At 40.0% G+C, this 17,924-nt stretch overlaps 2 protein-coding genes across 2 annotated transcripts; both read left to right on the plus strand.

Annotated features, from left to right (window-relative positions):
• Positions 1 to 8,091: 8,091 nt before the first annotated feature.
• LOC101293335 (receptor-like protein kinase FERONIA-like) lies at positions 8,092 to 10,749 on the plus strand. Its single transcript, XM_004306009.1, has one exon. The coding sequence runs from the start codon at positions 8,092 to 8,094 to the stop codon at positions 10,747 to 10,749; it is 2,658 nt and encodes an 885-aa protein (XP_004306057.1).
• Positions 10,750 to 13,349: 2,600 nt separating this feature from the next.
• On the plus strand, positions 13,350 to 16,346 carry LOC101290787 (receptor-like protein kinase FERONIA-like). The gene has a single exon (XM_004304169.1). The coding sequence runs from the start codon at positions 13,419 to 13,421 to the stop codon at positions 16,047 to 16,049; it is 2,631 nt and encodes an 876-aa protein (XP_004304217.1). The 5' UTR covers positions 13,350 to 13,418; the 3' UTR covers positions 16,050 to 16,346.
• Positions 16,347 to 17,924: the final 1,578 nt, after the last annotated feature.

Below are 17,924 nucleotides of genomic sequence, written 5' to 3' on the forward strand. Positions count from 1 at the left end.
TTCGATATTCTTACATCGGAACGATCCGAACTTAAATATCATACTCAATAGTCGTAAATACAACCTCTCCAAAATACGACTTAAATCCAACGGCCGGATTCTACATTAATTACCCGCCAAAAATACCACACTTCGGAAATTCACAAACCTATCCAAATCTCATCCAAAAATTCCAAAATTCACTTCAATAATATCCCCTTAATATTCTACATCAAAAACCATAAAATTCTCCTAACCGGCGGCGGCGCCGCCGGCTGCTCCGCCGGCAGCGGCGGCCGGAGGTCAATTCCGGCGACCTCCAAAACCTATGAAATTTTAACAGCATCTTTCTCTCATCAAGCCCTACAACTTTCATAACTAGCACAAACACCAATTCCAAGCCTAACTAGGGCAATCGACTAAAAACATCAAAAACACCATAAAACTTCCACCTCAAATTTCTCCTTACCTAGCTCAAGAGGGAGTGAGTCCTTTTAGGGCAAGGTTGCTGGGTTGGAGGGCTACAAAACCATACCAAGCTTGCCCGGATTAGTGGCCGGAGGAGGAAGTTCCGGCGAAAAAACCGATTCGGCAGTCGAAGCTTTCGGGCGGCACCGCTCACTCACGGCGGCGCTAGGGAGGCTGTCACCGGTTTAGAAATGTTGCTGGGAGGGAGACCGACCGAACGGAACCGGTCCGGCGGCGAACGGAGGCCGGACGGCGGCGGGAGGGCGGCCGGAAAACCGGGCAGCGGGAAGAGAGAGCTCGGGGAGAGGAAGAGAAAAGAGGGAAGAAGAGAAAGGAAGGAAAAAGAAATGGGTTGGGCCTCCACCGGTCCAACCTATATCAACCCAAATTCCAAAAATAAAAACACCCCGAAAAATAATACCCGAATAAAAATTACCTTTTACTAGCTAAAATTTACCATTTTTACCGTCGTCGTATTTTCCTCATACGAATTATCCTCCGCACATAATCGTCCCCGAAACCCCTCTAGGGACCAATTAAACTATTTACTCAATGATCGGAACGGTAAAAATTCTTATTATAATCACGCTAGTAAATAAGGTAAAAATATAAGGGTCGGGATGTGACAAAATTGGCCGGTCTTTTCTATAATTCTATTCATGTATGCCTTGCTCTCCATCTATTGTAATGTAATTCCTTTTTCTTTTTTTTTTCTAGATAAAAGGAGGTTATAATGACATCTATCGAGGGTAATAGATGTTTAATTCAGGGTCATACTGCCCCCAGTAGGAGATCCTACTAACCCCAATAAGTGGTCATACTACATCTAATAGGGACTTGTTATAAGTGACTGAAGCATATAGTTAAGTTTAGGGGTCATACTGCCCCCAGTAGAATGTCCTATTTACCTTAGTATGAGGTCCTACTGACCCTAGTATGAGGTCCTACTGACCTGAATAAGTGGTCATATTGCCCTCAATAGGGGCCTATACAGTTAATTTTAAGAATCATACTGCCCCTAGTAGCAGGTCCTACTGCCCCCAATAGGGACCTGTTATAAGTGACTAAAGTACAACGGCCCCCGGAGTCCGGTCAACGGTCACCGGAGCCTAGTCAACGGTCACCGGAGTCCCGTTAACGGTCCCCAGAGCCAGGTCAAAGGTTGCCGGAGCCCGATCAACGTCATTGGTTGTGGGAATCCAGTAATAAAAACTTTATTTTATAATGGTCTATTGTAGTTTATTTAATTCATTAAGAGTATATTTAAGTTGGCTCTTGGAAATTTTAAAATCTGATTTTGTTAGTGGGAATAAAATTCTTAAAATTAGGGCTAGTGGGCATTGTCCCTAAAATAAAGTGATTGAATAAATTAGACAGTAATGATAATTAATTGCAAAAGATCCTAATTCTAAGCAACATTACATAATTCTTTCTATAAATTAGGTGTAATTAGTACATATTGAGTATTATTAGTTCTAAATTTTTCCTCTTTAATTGCTCTTACTTGTTTTGGTCGTTGATTAAGGGGGGTTGATTGATATAATTAACACTAAACTTTTTCATTTGGATGAGATTATTTAGTGTTTATGGGAAGTTTGAAAAATGTTGGCAGGGGTCCGGACCCCTTCAAGCCTGAAGGTAGCTCTGCCCCTGGTCACAATTGCGTGTTTTCGACAAGGGAGAGTATAGATGTAACGCGCCTAAAAATGCAAGGTTATTTTCGTCTGTATAAAGATTTTTATATGCTAACTGATTGATTGTAATGGACTAAGATGCCTGTTCACCCACAAATACACTAATTCATAGTGTTAATAATTTTTTTTTTTTTTAATCTAATTTTGGTGGTGGATCTAAAAGTGGATTCAACCTTACTTTCGAAGAAAAAGATCTAGTTAATATGGAAAATCTATACCAGCCACAACATATGAATCTTGTTCTTTTATTAACGGAAATGAAAAACGATCTACTTTCAACTCCATCATTGCATAAGGGGCTTTACAACTGTGTGCAACGAAGATGATAATCTATCATCTCTACAAAGTTGCATAAGGGGCTTTACAACTGTTGCTGATGTTAATCTTGAAAAAATCAGTAACTCAATTGCTGACCAATTTGTCGCTCCCACATGAGTTTCTATCGAAGGCCAAGATTCATTGATATTAATCCAATGGACCCTATTCAATTGAAATTGTAATTTTAATGTCAAAATATTATACTGCCAATGGAATAGCGTTTTATTGGTGCATGGGTGCATTACAAAAGTGAAGACAATGGTTAATATTTGATGAATAATGGATTGGCAAGTACCAATTTAATTTGCAAATCAATAATTACCCTCAACACATGAGTGCATTTGCTCTAAGCTTGCATGTCAATTGCTAGAAAGGGAATAAGTAAAGCCACCCCAAGAAAAAGAATGGGAAATAATATTTTTGGCCATGGCGCTACAAATTAATATCATGCATATTGTTATAAATATTATAATCTGTGTGATTGTCCACGTAATTACTCATTAGTTATGTACTTTGATGTAAACTCTACCTCTATATAAAGAGGCTAATGAGAATGAATGAGTAGACTTATTTCTCCTCCCAACTATTCTCTCTGTGTATTCTCTTCTTCTTTTCTTTATTTTACAACACATGCATATGATGTCTCTCTCTCCCAATGCTGATATTTATATAACTCAAAATCAAATATATGACAAGTTTTTGTGTTCAATTTTTGTATATTATTATAGATATAGTGCCTTTTTAGTGTAGCTATTTGTCCATATTAATCTACAAGGATAGAGTATAATCATTTTCATGTTGATCTATCTATGTTAAAGATGGATACTTGATGACTACGCCACTTAATTAAGTTGTTAGCATATCTACCAGTTGATGATTTTTTTTTGTAATTTTTATAGTCATTGGATTGAGTAAGGATGACGTGTCAACTTTAAATCGTTATCCAAACATTTTCAACTAACAAGAATCTAAGTAAAGAAGCTAGATCCAAATTTCTTTTGTCATTATATCCTGGTTGCTATTCAAAAGTAACTAAAACATCCAGAAATTCTTCATAAAATACATGCAGTACTATGTTTGCTATACATGTGTATATAGCATAATTTTCCCAAACAGAAACCCCCTCTAAAATTAGCTTTTGAATCATGTCAAGTGGTCCGTGAGCGAGGACCATGTACAGTGGAAATCAAGCAGACCAATGAACTGATGAAGGTGAACATATTAGACGATGTGATTTTGGCATTTTGCTAGTTATCTTATCCAAATAGGAGAGGCCAACAAGAATTGGTAAAATATATGTACATGAAAAGGGATCGAATAATCTCTCTACTTCCACAGTTCCACATGGCATATGGTTTGTATATCCTTGGAGTCATGCACATTCGAACATTTACGTCCTCAACTTCGAATTACCATGATAACACATGTAATATCAGAGATTTAGAGAAGTGAAAGAGATTAAAGAGCCGACTAATCAACTCCATCTCTATTTACAACTTTGAGAAATGACCTAAATCGTGAAAAATTTAGATTAAAGCGCTAAAGGACCGGTGTAACTGGACTAATTCTAGAAATGAAAAGTTGCTCGTAGCTCGTAGTTACCTGCACATTAGGGCATGATGCCAAGCCGAACCTAGGGAAGAGACGTCGGACCAACCGACAAACAAGTGGAGGTCGTCACTTTATGCTAGCCACATTGTAGGGCATCTCTCACTGTTCATGTCAGTGCTCCACAGACTGGCAAGTTCTCGTCGACAAGTGCTTCTTTTAACTTGGCGTGCTAGCTCCAAGTTGCAAACAGCACCACTCGATCTATATAATTGAGCAGGTCGAGCCCAAAACAAGAAAACAGAAACCGCTGGGAGAAGATTATGGTGTGTATGAAGATGGGTGGTGGTGCTGGTCTTTCGGTAGCTGTAGCAGTGGTGATGATGATGGTCGGGACTAGCCATTGCTTGATGAGCAGCAGTAGTGCCGGTAACAGTAGTACCGCCGCCTCTTCGGCCTGGTGTGACGGGCACATGATCGACGGCCGGTGCATGCTTATCGCACACGCCTACGGTGCCGGAGAGCATTTTGAGTACTTGGAAATGGATGGAATGGACATGATGGTGGAAGCTGAAAGTATCAGAAGGGGCCTGGCACGTGGACATAAAGGGCCTATAACGTTCGATTCGTTGAAGAAGAACCAAGGTTTTGGACCAGGAGGTAAAAGGTATACCCCTACACAGAATAACAACGGACATTGTGGGATGTATAATAAAGGTTGCTAATCGATGATATTATTTGCTTAGTGCTTACTACGTACGTACTGATCGATTATCGTCTATTTCTTATGTAATAATACAATATGTGAGCAGCTGACATGCATGTATTGATAATAAGTTCTTCAAACTTTGTATCCTCTGAATGATTATGTCCAGGATGAGCTGATGAGCTCGTCAAGAAATATTATGATGAGGAATTATTACGTGTTTCCGGCACATTGCTGAGTGGTGTTCTCAATCCAATAGTTCTAAGACACGTGTAAAATTATTTAAATAAGAGATACGTGGATGATTTAGCCTGCTAACTTCGTCAATCTGCATTATGCAGCAGGTCTTCTTCTTCACTCTACATTGAACGAAAAAGACAGAAAACAAAGAAATTGATTTGGATCCAAAAACGATGTGTAGTGAAATATTGATTGCGTTCAAAGATTGAAATATTGATTGGGTTCAAAGAGATTATGCTCTGTCATCAAACTTGTATATATATGGGTGAAGAATCAGTTTAAATCCCAACAGAGAAGACAACTGTCCTTTTTTGGTTCTTGTATGCTTTGTCATCAGACTTGTATATATGTAGGTGAAGTAAACAACTCATATATACAGCAGCTAATTAATCTATTAAGAGCCCGATTTTTTCTTCATTTTTTTCTTTTCCCTTTTGTTTTTGCTCAGGCGTCTCACATCTATAAATAGAGAGAGCTGGACGGCTAGGTAAGACATCTGATTTCGATTGATTCCACTGCATTCAACTTAAAAATGTATCGACTTGTGCTTTAGAGATCTTTTTACAGGACCCCCTTCTCCTCGAACACTGGCTGTAAGCCTGTAACTTACCGAGGCCGTATTCGAGTCGACAGCTCCTATTTTATGTATACAAATCACTCGCCCTTTGTTTGGCCATACTTGTAACTACCGAACACCTCTTCAAAACAATGCCTCTATAGCTTCCACTCAGTTTCTGCTTTTTAGCTCTCTGCATTATATTTGGTGCAGAGAAGATTGAAAGAAGCTAATTGAAACGGTAAAGTAAATAACTACTTGTTTTGATCGTTTCATTATTTCAGTTTGTACAAACAAATAATAAAAAAATCAAAATTGGAAGTTGTGACTATTATATAAGAAATAGAAACAAAATCAAAAAGCAAAGCTTCAGTAGTTTTCCTCTCTATATGCTTGTGAACAAATCATAATAGGGAAATTATTATTTGTACTCGGAACACCACCTGTTTTATGTCCCAATTTAATCTCATTGGTCAACATGTTTTATCTTTATTTCTGATTAGTGTATTTAATTACTTTTTTTTTTCATCCCTTGTTGGTCCCCACATGAATCTGAGTTATATGATTGGCCGAGTACACCACATGGCAGTGCCACGTGGTGTTCCGGGTACAAAGAATAATTACTCGCCGGATAGAACATACGAGATTAGTTTTTTTTTTTTTTTTTGTGAGAAAAATGAATAATTCATTAATCAATGGACAAACCTAATTACATAGTCTGCAAACGCGACTACGCGAGGTGGAAAAACTAATAACAACAAAGAGTATGAGTCTTCAACTCGATCAAAATCAAAAGAGTGAGAGGGGACAAACAACTCGCTAATCTATGGGTCATAGACTATACAACCGAATACAATAAAGCAACACTAATAACAAATCTACCACACCTTCCACTCATGCTTGTTAACATTGTTGTCACCATCGCCGCTAGCAATTGTAAGGTAGTGAGGAATACTAAACCGGAGCAATTAATGATGCCCGAGTAACAGATGTCAATCAAATCCCAGTGCACAAATCATATGGACGCCCACAACGCAGAGGAAAAACTCCCTCGAAACAACACCATACAATCCACCATTGAAACCAATACCGTCAAAAAGAAGTGGCTGACGAAGGAGAACCAAGAACCATAACCAAGATTAAATTTTTATTCAAACAGGGTAAAAATTGGCGGAAACTATCATTAATTTCAACATCTTTTGTTGCACTTATATACAATTACAAAAGATTAAATTCTTTGGTACGTATACATGTAATATAAGTTGTAATATCTTTCAACATCAAGACTTCTCCTAACAAAACAAACAAACATGCATGTTGGAGAACTTTATTTTAAACTTAATTCAAATTCTGAACTTTCGACAAACAAGCTGGAATCCTTTTCCCCCAATGAAACTTCAAGTTCATCACAGATGAGTCCGAGTACAAATGATCGATTAGATCAAGAATACTAAGGGTAACAATTCTTTAATTTCCTCCGCTTAAGGTGTAAATCATTCCAAACATAATGAATAAACAATTGACGGGAGAAATTTTTCAGTGCTCCGGGAGGACCACGTCAGCATGCATGCCTAGTGTGGTCCTCCCTCACCGATAGAACATCGCCACGTATAGTATTTTTTTAACAAGCTCATAACAAGGTAAAACAACTTAAGTAAATCCAAACAACATCAAATACGTACACATCTCTTTTGGCTATGCATAATCTATGAGAGTATTTGATTTCATCTGTTTGTTTTGTTATCGATATAAATTGTAAAATCATCATTTTTGTTCCTACTACCCTAGTATAGAAGCAATAATAGATGATTAATTTTGAGCGAGTCTTGTTCTTACTTTCAGAGCAAATTCCCGTTCAATTGCAGATGATTTTGAGTTTGGATTAGCCATTTAATTATCTGGACATGTATGCTCTTAATTTTCCATTTGAAACCGGTCAAGGCATCCATCAAAAACCCTAGCTAGCTTGCACTAGTTTGCATGTGAGATATCCTTTAGGAATCCAAAGTTCAAAACAAACAGTATGTACGTATATAGAGGGTCATGCCAGAACTTACATGCCATGAATCCATGATGGATAATGACAATATTGAACCAAGAAGAGATCGAAGATTCTACAGTAGCAAATGCAGATCTGGGTGTTTTTTTTGTTTTTTTTTTATTGTTTAATGTGGTTGTTTCATTTTACTTTGATGCAGTAATTTTTCTCCCTGATATGACTTGTTAAAAAAATACCATGTGACAACGTTCTATTAGTGAGGAAGGATCACTAGGCATGTTGACGTGGTCCTCCCAGAACACTGAAAAATTTCTCCTACGTCAATAGAAATAGAAAATTTCTCCGGGAGATGCAAAGAACCAAAACTCATCCATGCAACTTGACAATAATATCTGTATAGCTTTTCTATTGATGAAGAGAAGAGAAATCACAACCATACATATATATCTATTGACTAACTTCCTTCTTAATTTTCCTATGATAATATTCCGCTTTATAATTCTCGTGCCTATATAAACCTGACCCAACCATCCCTACTCTATATACATTTCTCTTAATTCTTATACAAGTATTAATACCCAACATGAAACTCATTCTCGCTCCTCTTTACCCTTCCAGCTTGTTTCTACTTTTCGTCAGCCTACTGGTGGCCGGACAGCCCTACACTCCGACCGATGAGATCAACCTTAACTGTGGCTCATCCGACGACGTGGTCTATGAATCTCAAACGTGGAACGGCGATATCAATTCCAAGCTTTCCCCTATAGAAGTTGGTAGCGCGTCCAAGGTTATGGATGCGCCACGGTCGTCCTCAACGGCCGGCCAAGTACCGTACACAACAGCACGGCTTTCTCGCTCAGAATTCACTTACCGGATTCCCGTCAGTCCGGGTCAGAAGTTCATCCGCTTGTATTTCTACCCAGCTTCATACAAAGCCGTCAACGCGAACTTCGACCGCTCGAAATCACTCTTCTCTGTCAAACTCGGTGGCTATAACTACACCTTCCTCAAGGACTTCAACGCTTCTGTCCAGGCAGATGCAGATTATTTCGAGACGATGATCAGAGAATTCTGTATTAACATTGATCCGGAAAGACACATCTTGAACATCACATTCACTCCTAGCAATGATGGATACGCTTTTATCAACGGGATTGAAATTATGTCCATGCCTGCCTTTCTTTACTACACTGCACTCCAAGACGATGGGCCGAAAGCCGTCACCGGAAACCGGTACCCTGTGGAAAACAACACCGCTCTGGAGATGATGTACCGAATCAACGTCGGTGGAGGCGTGCTCTCACCGAGTGAAGACACCGGCATGTATCGAACCTGGGATGCAACTGACGAGATGTACTTAGATAAGTCAAGTAGAGAGTTCAGTATTGTACCACATGTCAATAATGTTCATCTCAAATTTGGGAATATCTCTAACTACACTGCGCCGGAAGAGGTCTATAAAACCGGCCGGTCAATGGGGCTGAACAAAACAATCAACAAAAGCTACAATCTCACATGGGTATTTGGAGTACATCCACAATTTTCTTACCTAGTGAGGCTTCATTTTTGTGAGATTGTACCGTATATTACGATGGAGGGAGGTCGTAGGTTTCAGATTTTTATAGCCAATGAAACAGCAGAACGGGGAGCGGACATAATCCAGTGGAGTGGAGGAAATGGGGTTCCGGTATATAAAGACTACATTGTGTTCGTGCCAAGAGTTCCTAACACAAAGACAGATTTAGTTGAATTCTCTGTTGCACTCCAAGCAGGCGAAGATTCTACAACTGGATACAACGATGCTATCTTGAATGGGGTCGAAATCTTCAAATTGAATGACACAGACGGCAATCTCGCCGGACCTAATCCCGACCCACGGCCGGAGGACAAACGAAAAGTGAACCCGGTAAACCCTAGAGAATCGAAGAAGAAGTCGATGACAATGCTAGCTATTCTTGCCGGTGTACTTTCGGTGTTTCTTGTTCTTTCCGTCGTAGGGTTTTTACTTTTCAGGCGTAGTAGAAAACCTAAGGGCTCCAACTCTAGCAAAGCAACAAAATGGGGGCCGTTTTCTTTTTCCACGACCAAGTCCACCAAGTCTCGCGGCTCATCCCTACCGTCGGATTTGTGTCGCCACTTTTCACTGGCGGAGATCAAAGCCGCCACACAAAACTTCAACCATGATTTCATAATCGGCGTCGGCGGGTTTGGTAACGTCTACAAAGGCTACATCGATGATGGCTCTATACCGGTGGCGATCAAACGCCTCAAACCAGAGTCGTCACAAGGTGCACACGAGTTCAAGACCGAGATCGAGATGCTGTCCCAACTTTGCCATCTTCATTTGGTGCCCCTCGTCGGATATTGTACGGACAACGGTGAGATGATATTAGTGTATGACTACATGGAAAATGGGACGCTACGTGATCATTTGTACAACACCGAAAATAAACCACCTCTTGCATGGGAGCAACGCCTCCAAATTTGCATCGGCGCGGCGCGTGGGCTGCACTACCTTCACACGGGGGCCAAGTGCATGATCATCCACCGTGACGTGAAGAGCACAAATATCTTGTTGGATGAGAAATGGGTGGCCAAGGTTTCCGACTTTGGATTGTCCAAAATGGGCTCCACCACCATGTCCAAAACTCACATCAGCACAATGGTGAAGGGTAGTTTCGGGTATCTTGACCCAGAGTACTACAGACGTCAACAGTTGACTGAGAAGTCGGATGTTTACTCTTTTGGAGTTGTGTTGTGTGAGGTTCTGTGTGCAAGGCCAGCTCTGATACGAACGGTGGAGAAGAAGCAAATGAGCCTAGCTGAATGGACTAAGAGTTGTCATCGAAACGGCTCGATCTATCAAATCATTGATCCAAATCTAAGGGGAAAGATTGCAGCTACATGTCTGAACAAGTTCGTTGAGCTTGCCGTGAGTTGTATGAACGATAATGGAAACGAGCGGCCATCGATGAATGACGTAGTTTGGGGGCTTGAGTTTGCATTGCAGCTTCAGCAGAGTGCAGAAGTATTTTTAGACGTGGATATGGAAGGTGAAGATGAGGTTGCGTTCATTAAAGGTAATGATGATGGGACTAGTTGTAGCTGGGAATACTCGTCGGATTCGAAGAACAGCAGAACGACTAAAACTAGTAGCGGGAAAATGTCGACCACCAATGAATCCATTAGAGGAATGTCTGGAACGATCTTCTCTGAGATCAAGGATCCCACTGTGAGATGATCCTAATTGATCGATGATAATGTTCATGCAGTACGTATTTTTGAATTAAGAGAAGTATGTGCGAATCATTAGCTAGGTATCATACTGTATACAACACTTATTTGTGTTTATGCTCCGATTTTACCTCATTTCTGATTTTACCTTATTAACCACCACGTGTCTTATTTTCTGAGATCATTCAATAATTTTCCCACATGAGAAATAAGCTTTTAAGCTAATGCTATGCAAGAGTGGGGGTATTTGATCGACACTAACGTACATAGAACATTGAATACATATTTAGTTCTTCACCTAGCGCAAACTGGCTATATATGCTTTGTGCTTGTTTGAAATGATGTTTTACAAATACCCACACGCAATTCATAGCCGGAGATCATTTATCCGTAAGACTAAATTGAACTTTATCATTAATTTATATTTAGTATCGACAACTTACCAATATATGCTGAATAAGTAATTGAAGAATTATGAGACTTTAATCCGGAAAGCTTTATTTACAGTATATCAGAATAAATAAAGGAGAAATCTAATATGACATGATTTGTCAAGTTTGTCTAATAAGGTATGCAACTACAATAAGAGATTTGGACTTAAAATGTTACTTTTATGAGAGGTTACAAAATATTCAATTCTCTATAAAAACTTAGGACCATGCATTCTCTCATTTTCTCGGTAATAAAGTTCTTGCCCCATTCAAAGAATACCACAATGAGATGCAGTGTAGAAGACGTAGGTTTGGATCAAGTGGCCATCGAGTCTAAAGGTTCATCAGTTCATGACCCATTTATCGTTTACTTCTTGTTCTAGTTTTTATACAATTGTATTTATTATCTGTGAAACGATCCGATGGCTTTTGAGTGCAGGGTTACATTGACATGTTAACGTTGCTGCAACTTTTCTACTAATGAAGACAACAGCATCTGTTCTCTCATAGACTTGTTGTGAAGACTTGGTCCAAGATTGCAAATAATACTCTTGAAGTCAACTACACAAGCAAAAAACAAGTAGCTAGCTGAATCTATATTCATATCTTTCATGATTGATCGAGAATCTTTCATTTTATAGTAGACTGTAGACCCAAGACTTGTATAAGTCTTCTATCATATCATGTTACTAGTATATTCAGGTCTCTGCGTGCAACACAACAGAAGTTTAAGTCAATTTAAGCACGAATCATACTAGTGCTAGAAAACTGTTAAACAAGAAAGTTCCAACTTAGAGAGACAACAACAAACTTGTTGCATTTCCAAGTGACTTCTTCACATATATTATATTGGCCAACAAGAGCATGAGTCTCATTCATGAAAAGAAAAAGGAAACCTCCACTAACACAATGGATCTAGACAACTAAAGCAAGAAGAAGAAAAACACTACCACAGATAAATGTTAATGTTATTAATACATCATTTTATGTTATTAACATATTTATCTATTTTTTATTTATATATTTTAATTTTATTTACAAACTTGTCACCTTAATTTATTTCATAATTAGTTCTCATTATAGATAATGTGTTAATAACATAAAATTATGCGTTAATAACACTAACTTAATAAAAAGACTTTAAAAAACAAAGCTTTGAACCTTTCAAGGCCAAAATCGCTGCCGTTGAAGCTTCATGGGTTTTTTCTTTGGCTGAAGCTATACCTACCATCTCTAACCCTTGGTCTAAAATCTATAACAGGTTTGGGTTTTGTGAAACCCACTATCCAAGTTGAGCTAAAATATAATTAACCTAAAATGTGTCATATTTTGACTCAACCAAATATGATTAAAACCTATAATTAATGAGTGAGTGAGTGTGGGCTAGTGTCATAGTATATTAATATAAAATAATTAATGATTAAAATATGTTTGAGTTTTTACTCCATTTAAGATTAAATAATAATATAAAACACAAAATAGGTTTGGGTCTTGACTCCATGAGTTAGAGATGCAAAACCCATATGAATATTTATAGGTTTGGTTGGCCTAAAATTTGAATTTAAGTTTAGATTAGGGCATCTCCAACTATTGTCCTATAACCTATACCCAAATTTAAAATTTGACTCACCTAAACCTATTTTTTCATATAAGTTTTGTATCTCCAACTCTTATTGTCAAACCCTAAACCTATAACATATGAGGACCAATCAATTGATGAGCGTGAAATTTAAGATTTCTCTTAAATAGTTGAGTCAAAATAAGACATCTTTTAAATATAAACTTATCTCGACTTAAGTTATATTTAGATCGGAGATATAAAATTGAAAAAAACATATTATAAGTTTTAAGGCTATACCAATAGTTGAAGATGCCTACACGGTAACTTGTCAGCTTTTCAGAGATTTTAAAGCTAGTGGAGTCTGACTGCTCTGATCAAGTGGTAATATACTTGAACCCGAATGTCTGTTCGTAATAATTCTGGATTGGTGGGTGGCCTCCCCCAATCTAAAATTTCCAAAATCTGTATTTTATAACTTGTTTGATAGCGCCAGCAAAGTCAATTAAGTTTAATAGTCCTCCTTCAACCTTCAACATTCCAAACTCCTAATCTTGAATTAGAAAATTAAACTCACGGTTTAGTATTATACTGTTATGCTTATGATTCCATATCACAAGCAGGAGTAGCTTCCCCTGTTTCCAACTTCATCCTCATCCTCTCATCTTTCATCTTTCTCTACCTACCATGAAACCAATCATCACTCTTCTCTACCTCTCCTTGTTCTTCATCACTCTCTTTCTCACCGGTCAGTCCCAACCATACACTCCGGTCGACAATATCACCCTCGCCTGCGGCAATTCCGGCCAACCGACCTCCAATGATCTGCTCAGAACTTGGACAGGAGATGTCAACTCCAAGTTCACCCCAATAGGTAACGCATCCGAATCCATAACTGCACCTCGGTCCTCCACAGCCAGCCAAGTCCCTTACACCAACGCTCGTCTCTCTCGCTCTGAATTCACTTACACTATTCCCCTCTCTCCCGGCCAAAAGTTCATCCGCTTACATTTCAACCCCGACACATACAACAACAACTTCCAACGCTCCAACTCCCTCTTCTCCGTCACCGCCGCCGGCTTCACTCTCCTCAAAGACTTCAACGCCTCCGTCACTGCCGACGCTAACGGTGGCTCCCCGCTGGTCAAAGAGTTCTGTGTAAACATCGAGACAGGACAGAGACTCAACATCACCTTCACACCAAGCAAAGATGCTTACGCTTTCATCAACGGAATCGAAGTTGTGTCCATGCCTACCAGTTTTTACTATACTTCCTCACCTAATTTCATTGACACCAGCGCAAGCTCATATCCAATCAGAAACGACACAGCTCTGGAGATGGTGTACCGAATCAACGTCGGTGGAGGCCCCATCGCGCAGGACGAAGACACCGGAATGTACCGGAATTGGGACTCGGCCGACGATAAGTATTTGGATGATCTAAGTGGAAAATTCAGCGTGCTTCCACAGAACAATACCATCGAGCTCAACTTCGTCAGAGTTCCAGAGTACTCTGCTCCGAAACGGGTTTACACAACAGGTCGGTCAATGGGGATGAACACAACCATCAACAAGAGCTATAACCTCACATGGATATTTCCCTTGGATCCCAAGTTTTATTACCTGGTGAGACTCCATTTCTGTGAGTTTGAATCTGACATTACCGAGTCTAGTGATCGAGCGTTTCAAATCTTCTTGGCCAATCAAACCGCAGAACAACTTGCAGATGTTATTGTATGGAGTGGAGCTAATGGGAATCCAGTTTACAGAGACTACGTTGTCGGCATGTTCATGCCTCCGGTTGGAAGCGAGAAGAAAGTTAATCTCTATCTAGTACTGGCAGCGCTACAGAGAGATTCATATACTAGATACAACGATGCCATCTTGAACGGACTAGAAATCTTCAAGCTCAACGACTCCACTGGAAACCTTGCTGGACCTAACCCTGATCCAATAACTCAGGTCGACGCACCAAAGAGTAGTCCTGGTAAGAAAAAGTCTACTCCTATGGCAGCTATTATTGCAGGCGTAGCTTCCGGGCTAGTTGTGCTCTCTGTTCTCGGATTCTTTATTTTCCGGCGAGGCAGAAAGGTCAAGGACTCTAGCAGAAGCCAATCAAAGTGGGGTGTCATTTCGTTTTCAATGACTACCAAGTCCACTAAGTCCTACGGTTCATCTCTGCCGTCCGAGTTGTGTCACCACTTCTCATTGGCGGAGATCAGAGCCGCCACGAATAATTTTGATGCTTCCAACATTATTGGCCTCGGCGGGTTTGGTAACGTGTACAAAGGTACCATCAACGGTGCTCCCACCCCCGTTGCGATCAAACGGCTCAAAGCCGAGTCGTCTCAGGGGGCCCTAGAGTTCAAGACCGAGATCGACTTGCTCTCCCAACTCCGTCACCTCCATCTTGTGTCTTTAATCGGTTATTGTGACGACGAGGGTGAGATGATATTGGTGTATGACTACATGGAAAATGGGACGTTACGTGATCATTTGTACAACACCAAAAGTATTCCACCTCTTTCTTGGGAACAAAGGCTACAAGCTTGTATTGGCGCGGCGCGTGGGTTGCACTACCTTCACACCGGTGCTAAGTGCATGATCATCCACCGTGATGTGAAGAGCACAAACATCTTGTTGGACGATAAATGGGTGGCAAAGGTATCCGATTTCGGGTTGTCGAAAATGGGACCGACGACCATGTCCAAGACTCACATTAGCACCGTGGTTAAGGGAAGTTTCGGATATCTCGACCCGGAGTACTACCGGCGTCAGCAGCTAACTGAGAAGTCTGATGTCTATTCATTTGGTGTAGTATTGTGTGAAGTGTTGTGTGCTAGACCGGCTTTGATACGTACAAAGGAGAAGAAGCAAATGAACCTAGCTGCATGGTTTAAGACGTGTTATGGAAATGGGACGCTTGACCAAATCATTGATCCAAATTTGAGGGGTAAGATTGTGAATGTGTGCTTGAACAAGTTTGTTGAAGTTGCAATTAGTTGTATGCATGATAATGGGAATGAAAGACCGTCGATGAATGATGTTGTATGGGCGCTTGAGTTTGCATTGAAGCTTCAACAGACTGCAGAGGGTTTGGAGTTGGATTTCAATGCCGGAAAGAAGAATGAAGATGAGGCTCCATTGGTGAATGATAGTGATGAAAGGTTTAGTGGCATTTGGGCAGACTCGTCAAGTTCTAAGAACAGCAGGGTGACCAAAACTAGTAGCAGTGACCAGAATTCTAGTACCAGTGAATCCATTAAAGGGTTGTCTGGGACTGTCTTTTCTGAGATCTATGATCCAAATGGAAGATGAATTCGATCATAACTGATCGATTAGCGAGGCTGTTTTAGGCGGGTAGCGTACTGGTGTTCAATAATCTCAAACTCAATTTGTAATTATGTAGTTTGCTTTGATCAATTAAAGTGTTCTGTGATGAACACAATCTCAACTCAATTTGTAATTATGTAGTTTGCTTTGATCAATCCAAGCGTACTGTCATGAAGTAATTTTGAACGGGGATATACATCATTTGCGAATTTAGCTTATCTGCTTGGATTCAATGTTTGCTTAAATCAGAAAGTTTATGGAAAAAAAAAACTGTTATATGTGATTGATTGTGCAATCTGCTTCGTTTTGGTTTATGCAATTTGTCTAGCTTATGGCAAATAGGAAAAGTTGTCCTATCCCACAGAATGAATTTATAACTTGCTAGAGGGAGTTTTTATACTAATAAGACAAATACATAAAAATAGAAATGCTTCTCGTTGCAGACAGTCTTCAAATGTGAATGCAAAAGAAGTTTATTCGTGAAGTCCACAGCTCATGCCATTAGATTCAATGATCATGTCCCCCGCCCCCGCTTCTCCTCCAGCATTATTAGTTTTCCGATAAGATAGCATCTAAGGGTATTTCTCCTCCAGAAATTTCAGTCAGAGAACCTTTACCTATCTTATGTTTCAGTTGCTGATTGTCCCAATTACCATGGAACCGATTCTCCTTTCTCTCTGCCTCCTCTTGTTTCTCCACATCCTCACTCTCCTAGTGGCCAGTCAGTCGCCGCCTATATATACTCCGGCCGATGATATCACCCTTGACTGCGGCAATTTGGGGCAACACTCAAATAGCTATGACTCCAGGATTTGTGTGGAGACATCAACTCAACATTTTCCCCCATACAAGATGGTGAAACTAACACCACATCACAATTCAGAAAAGCACATCCCTCATTGTCGCAATCCGCCAGCCAAGTCCCTTACACCACTGCTCGCCTTTCTTACTCGGAATTCACTTACATAATTCCTCTTTCTCCTGGAAAAAAGTTCATCCGCTTGCATTTCAACCCTGCTTCATACCCGGACTTCCACAGCTCGAACTCCCTCTTCTCTGTCACAGCTAGCCGCTACATCCTGCTCAAAGACTTCAGAGCTTACATCACTGCTGACGATGCTTACAGGGAGATGCCGCTGATGAGAGAATTCTGCATCAACATACAGACTGGACGTAGCTTGAACATCACATTCACTCCCAGCAAAGATGCATACGCTTTCATCAACGGGATTGAAATTGTGTCTATGCCTACCAATATTTACACCAGTTCAGTTCTTTCCATCGACAGTGACAGCCCTTATTCAATCGAAGGCAGACAAGCTCTAGACATGGTGTACCGAATCAACATAGGAATAAAGCCAATCAACTCTACTGAAGACACTGGAATGTACTGAAAATGGGACGCTGCCGATGACATGTATTTGGATGGTTTGAGTAAAAAGTCCAGCTTGCTAGCACAGAACAATACAATTGAGCTCAATTTTGGTGAAACTCCAGAGTACTCTGCTCCAAAAGAAGTTTACAAAACAGGACGGTCAATGTGGATCAACAAGACCATTAACAACAGCTACAATCTCACCTGGTCATTTCCTGTAGACTCTAACTTCTCCTACCTGGTAAGATTGCATTTTTACGAATCACACTGGTGCTAGAAAACTGTTAAACAAGAAAGTTCCAACTTAGAGAGGACAACAAACTTGTTGCATTTCCAAGTGACTTCTTCACATCTAGATATTATTTTGGCCAAAGGCATGAGTCTCATTCATGAAAAGAAAAAGGAAACCTCCACTAAAAACACAATGGACTGGACAACTAAAGCAAGAAGAAGAAAAACACTTCCACAATAACAAAGACTTGAAT

Source organism: Fragaria vesca, linkage group LG6, assembly GCF_000184155.1.
Source record: "Fragaria vesca subsp. vesca linkage group LG6, FraVesHawaii_1.0, whole genome shotgun sequence".
Classification (NCBI taxonomy): domain Eukaryota; kingdom Viridiplantae; phylum Streptophyta; class Magnoliopsida; order Rosales; family Rosaceae; genus Fragaria; species Fragaria vesca.

What these genes read in the sequence shown, in the direction of transcription:
- LOC101293335 (XM_004306009.1), top strand. Translation starts at nt 8,092, where the DNA reads ATGAAACTCATTCTCGCTCCTCTTTACCCTTCCAGCTTGTTTCTACTT.
- LOC101290787 (XM_004304169.1), top strand. Translation starts at nt 13,419, where the DNA reads ATGAAACCAATCATCACTCTTCTCTACCTCTCCTTGTTCTTCATCACT.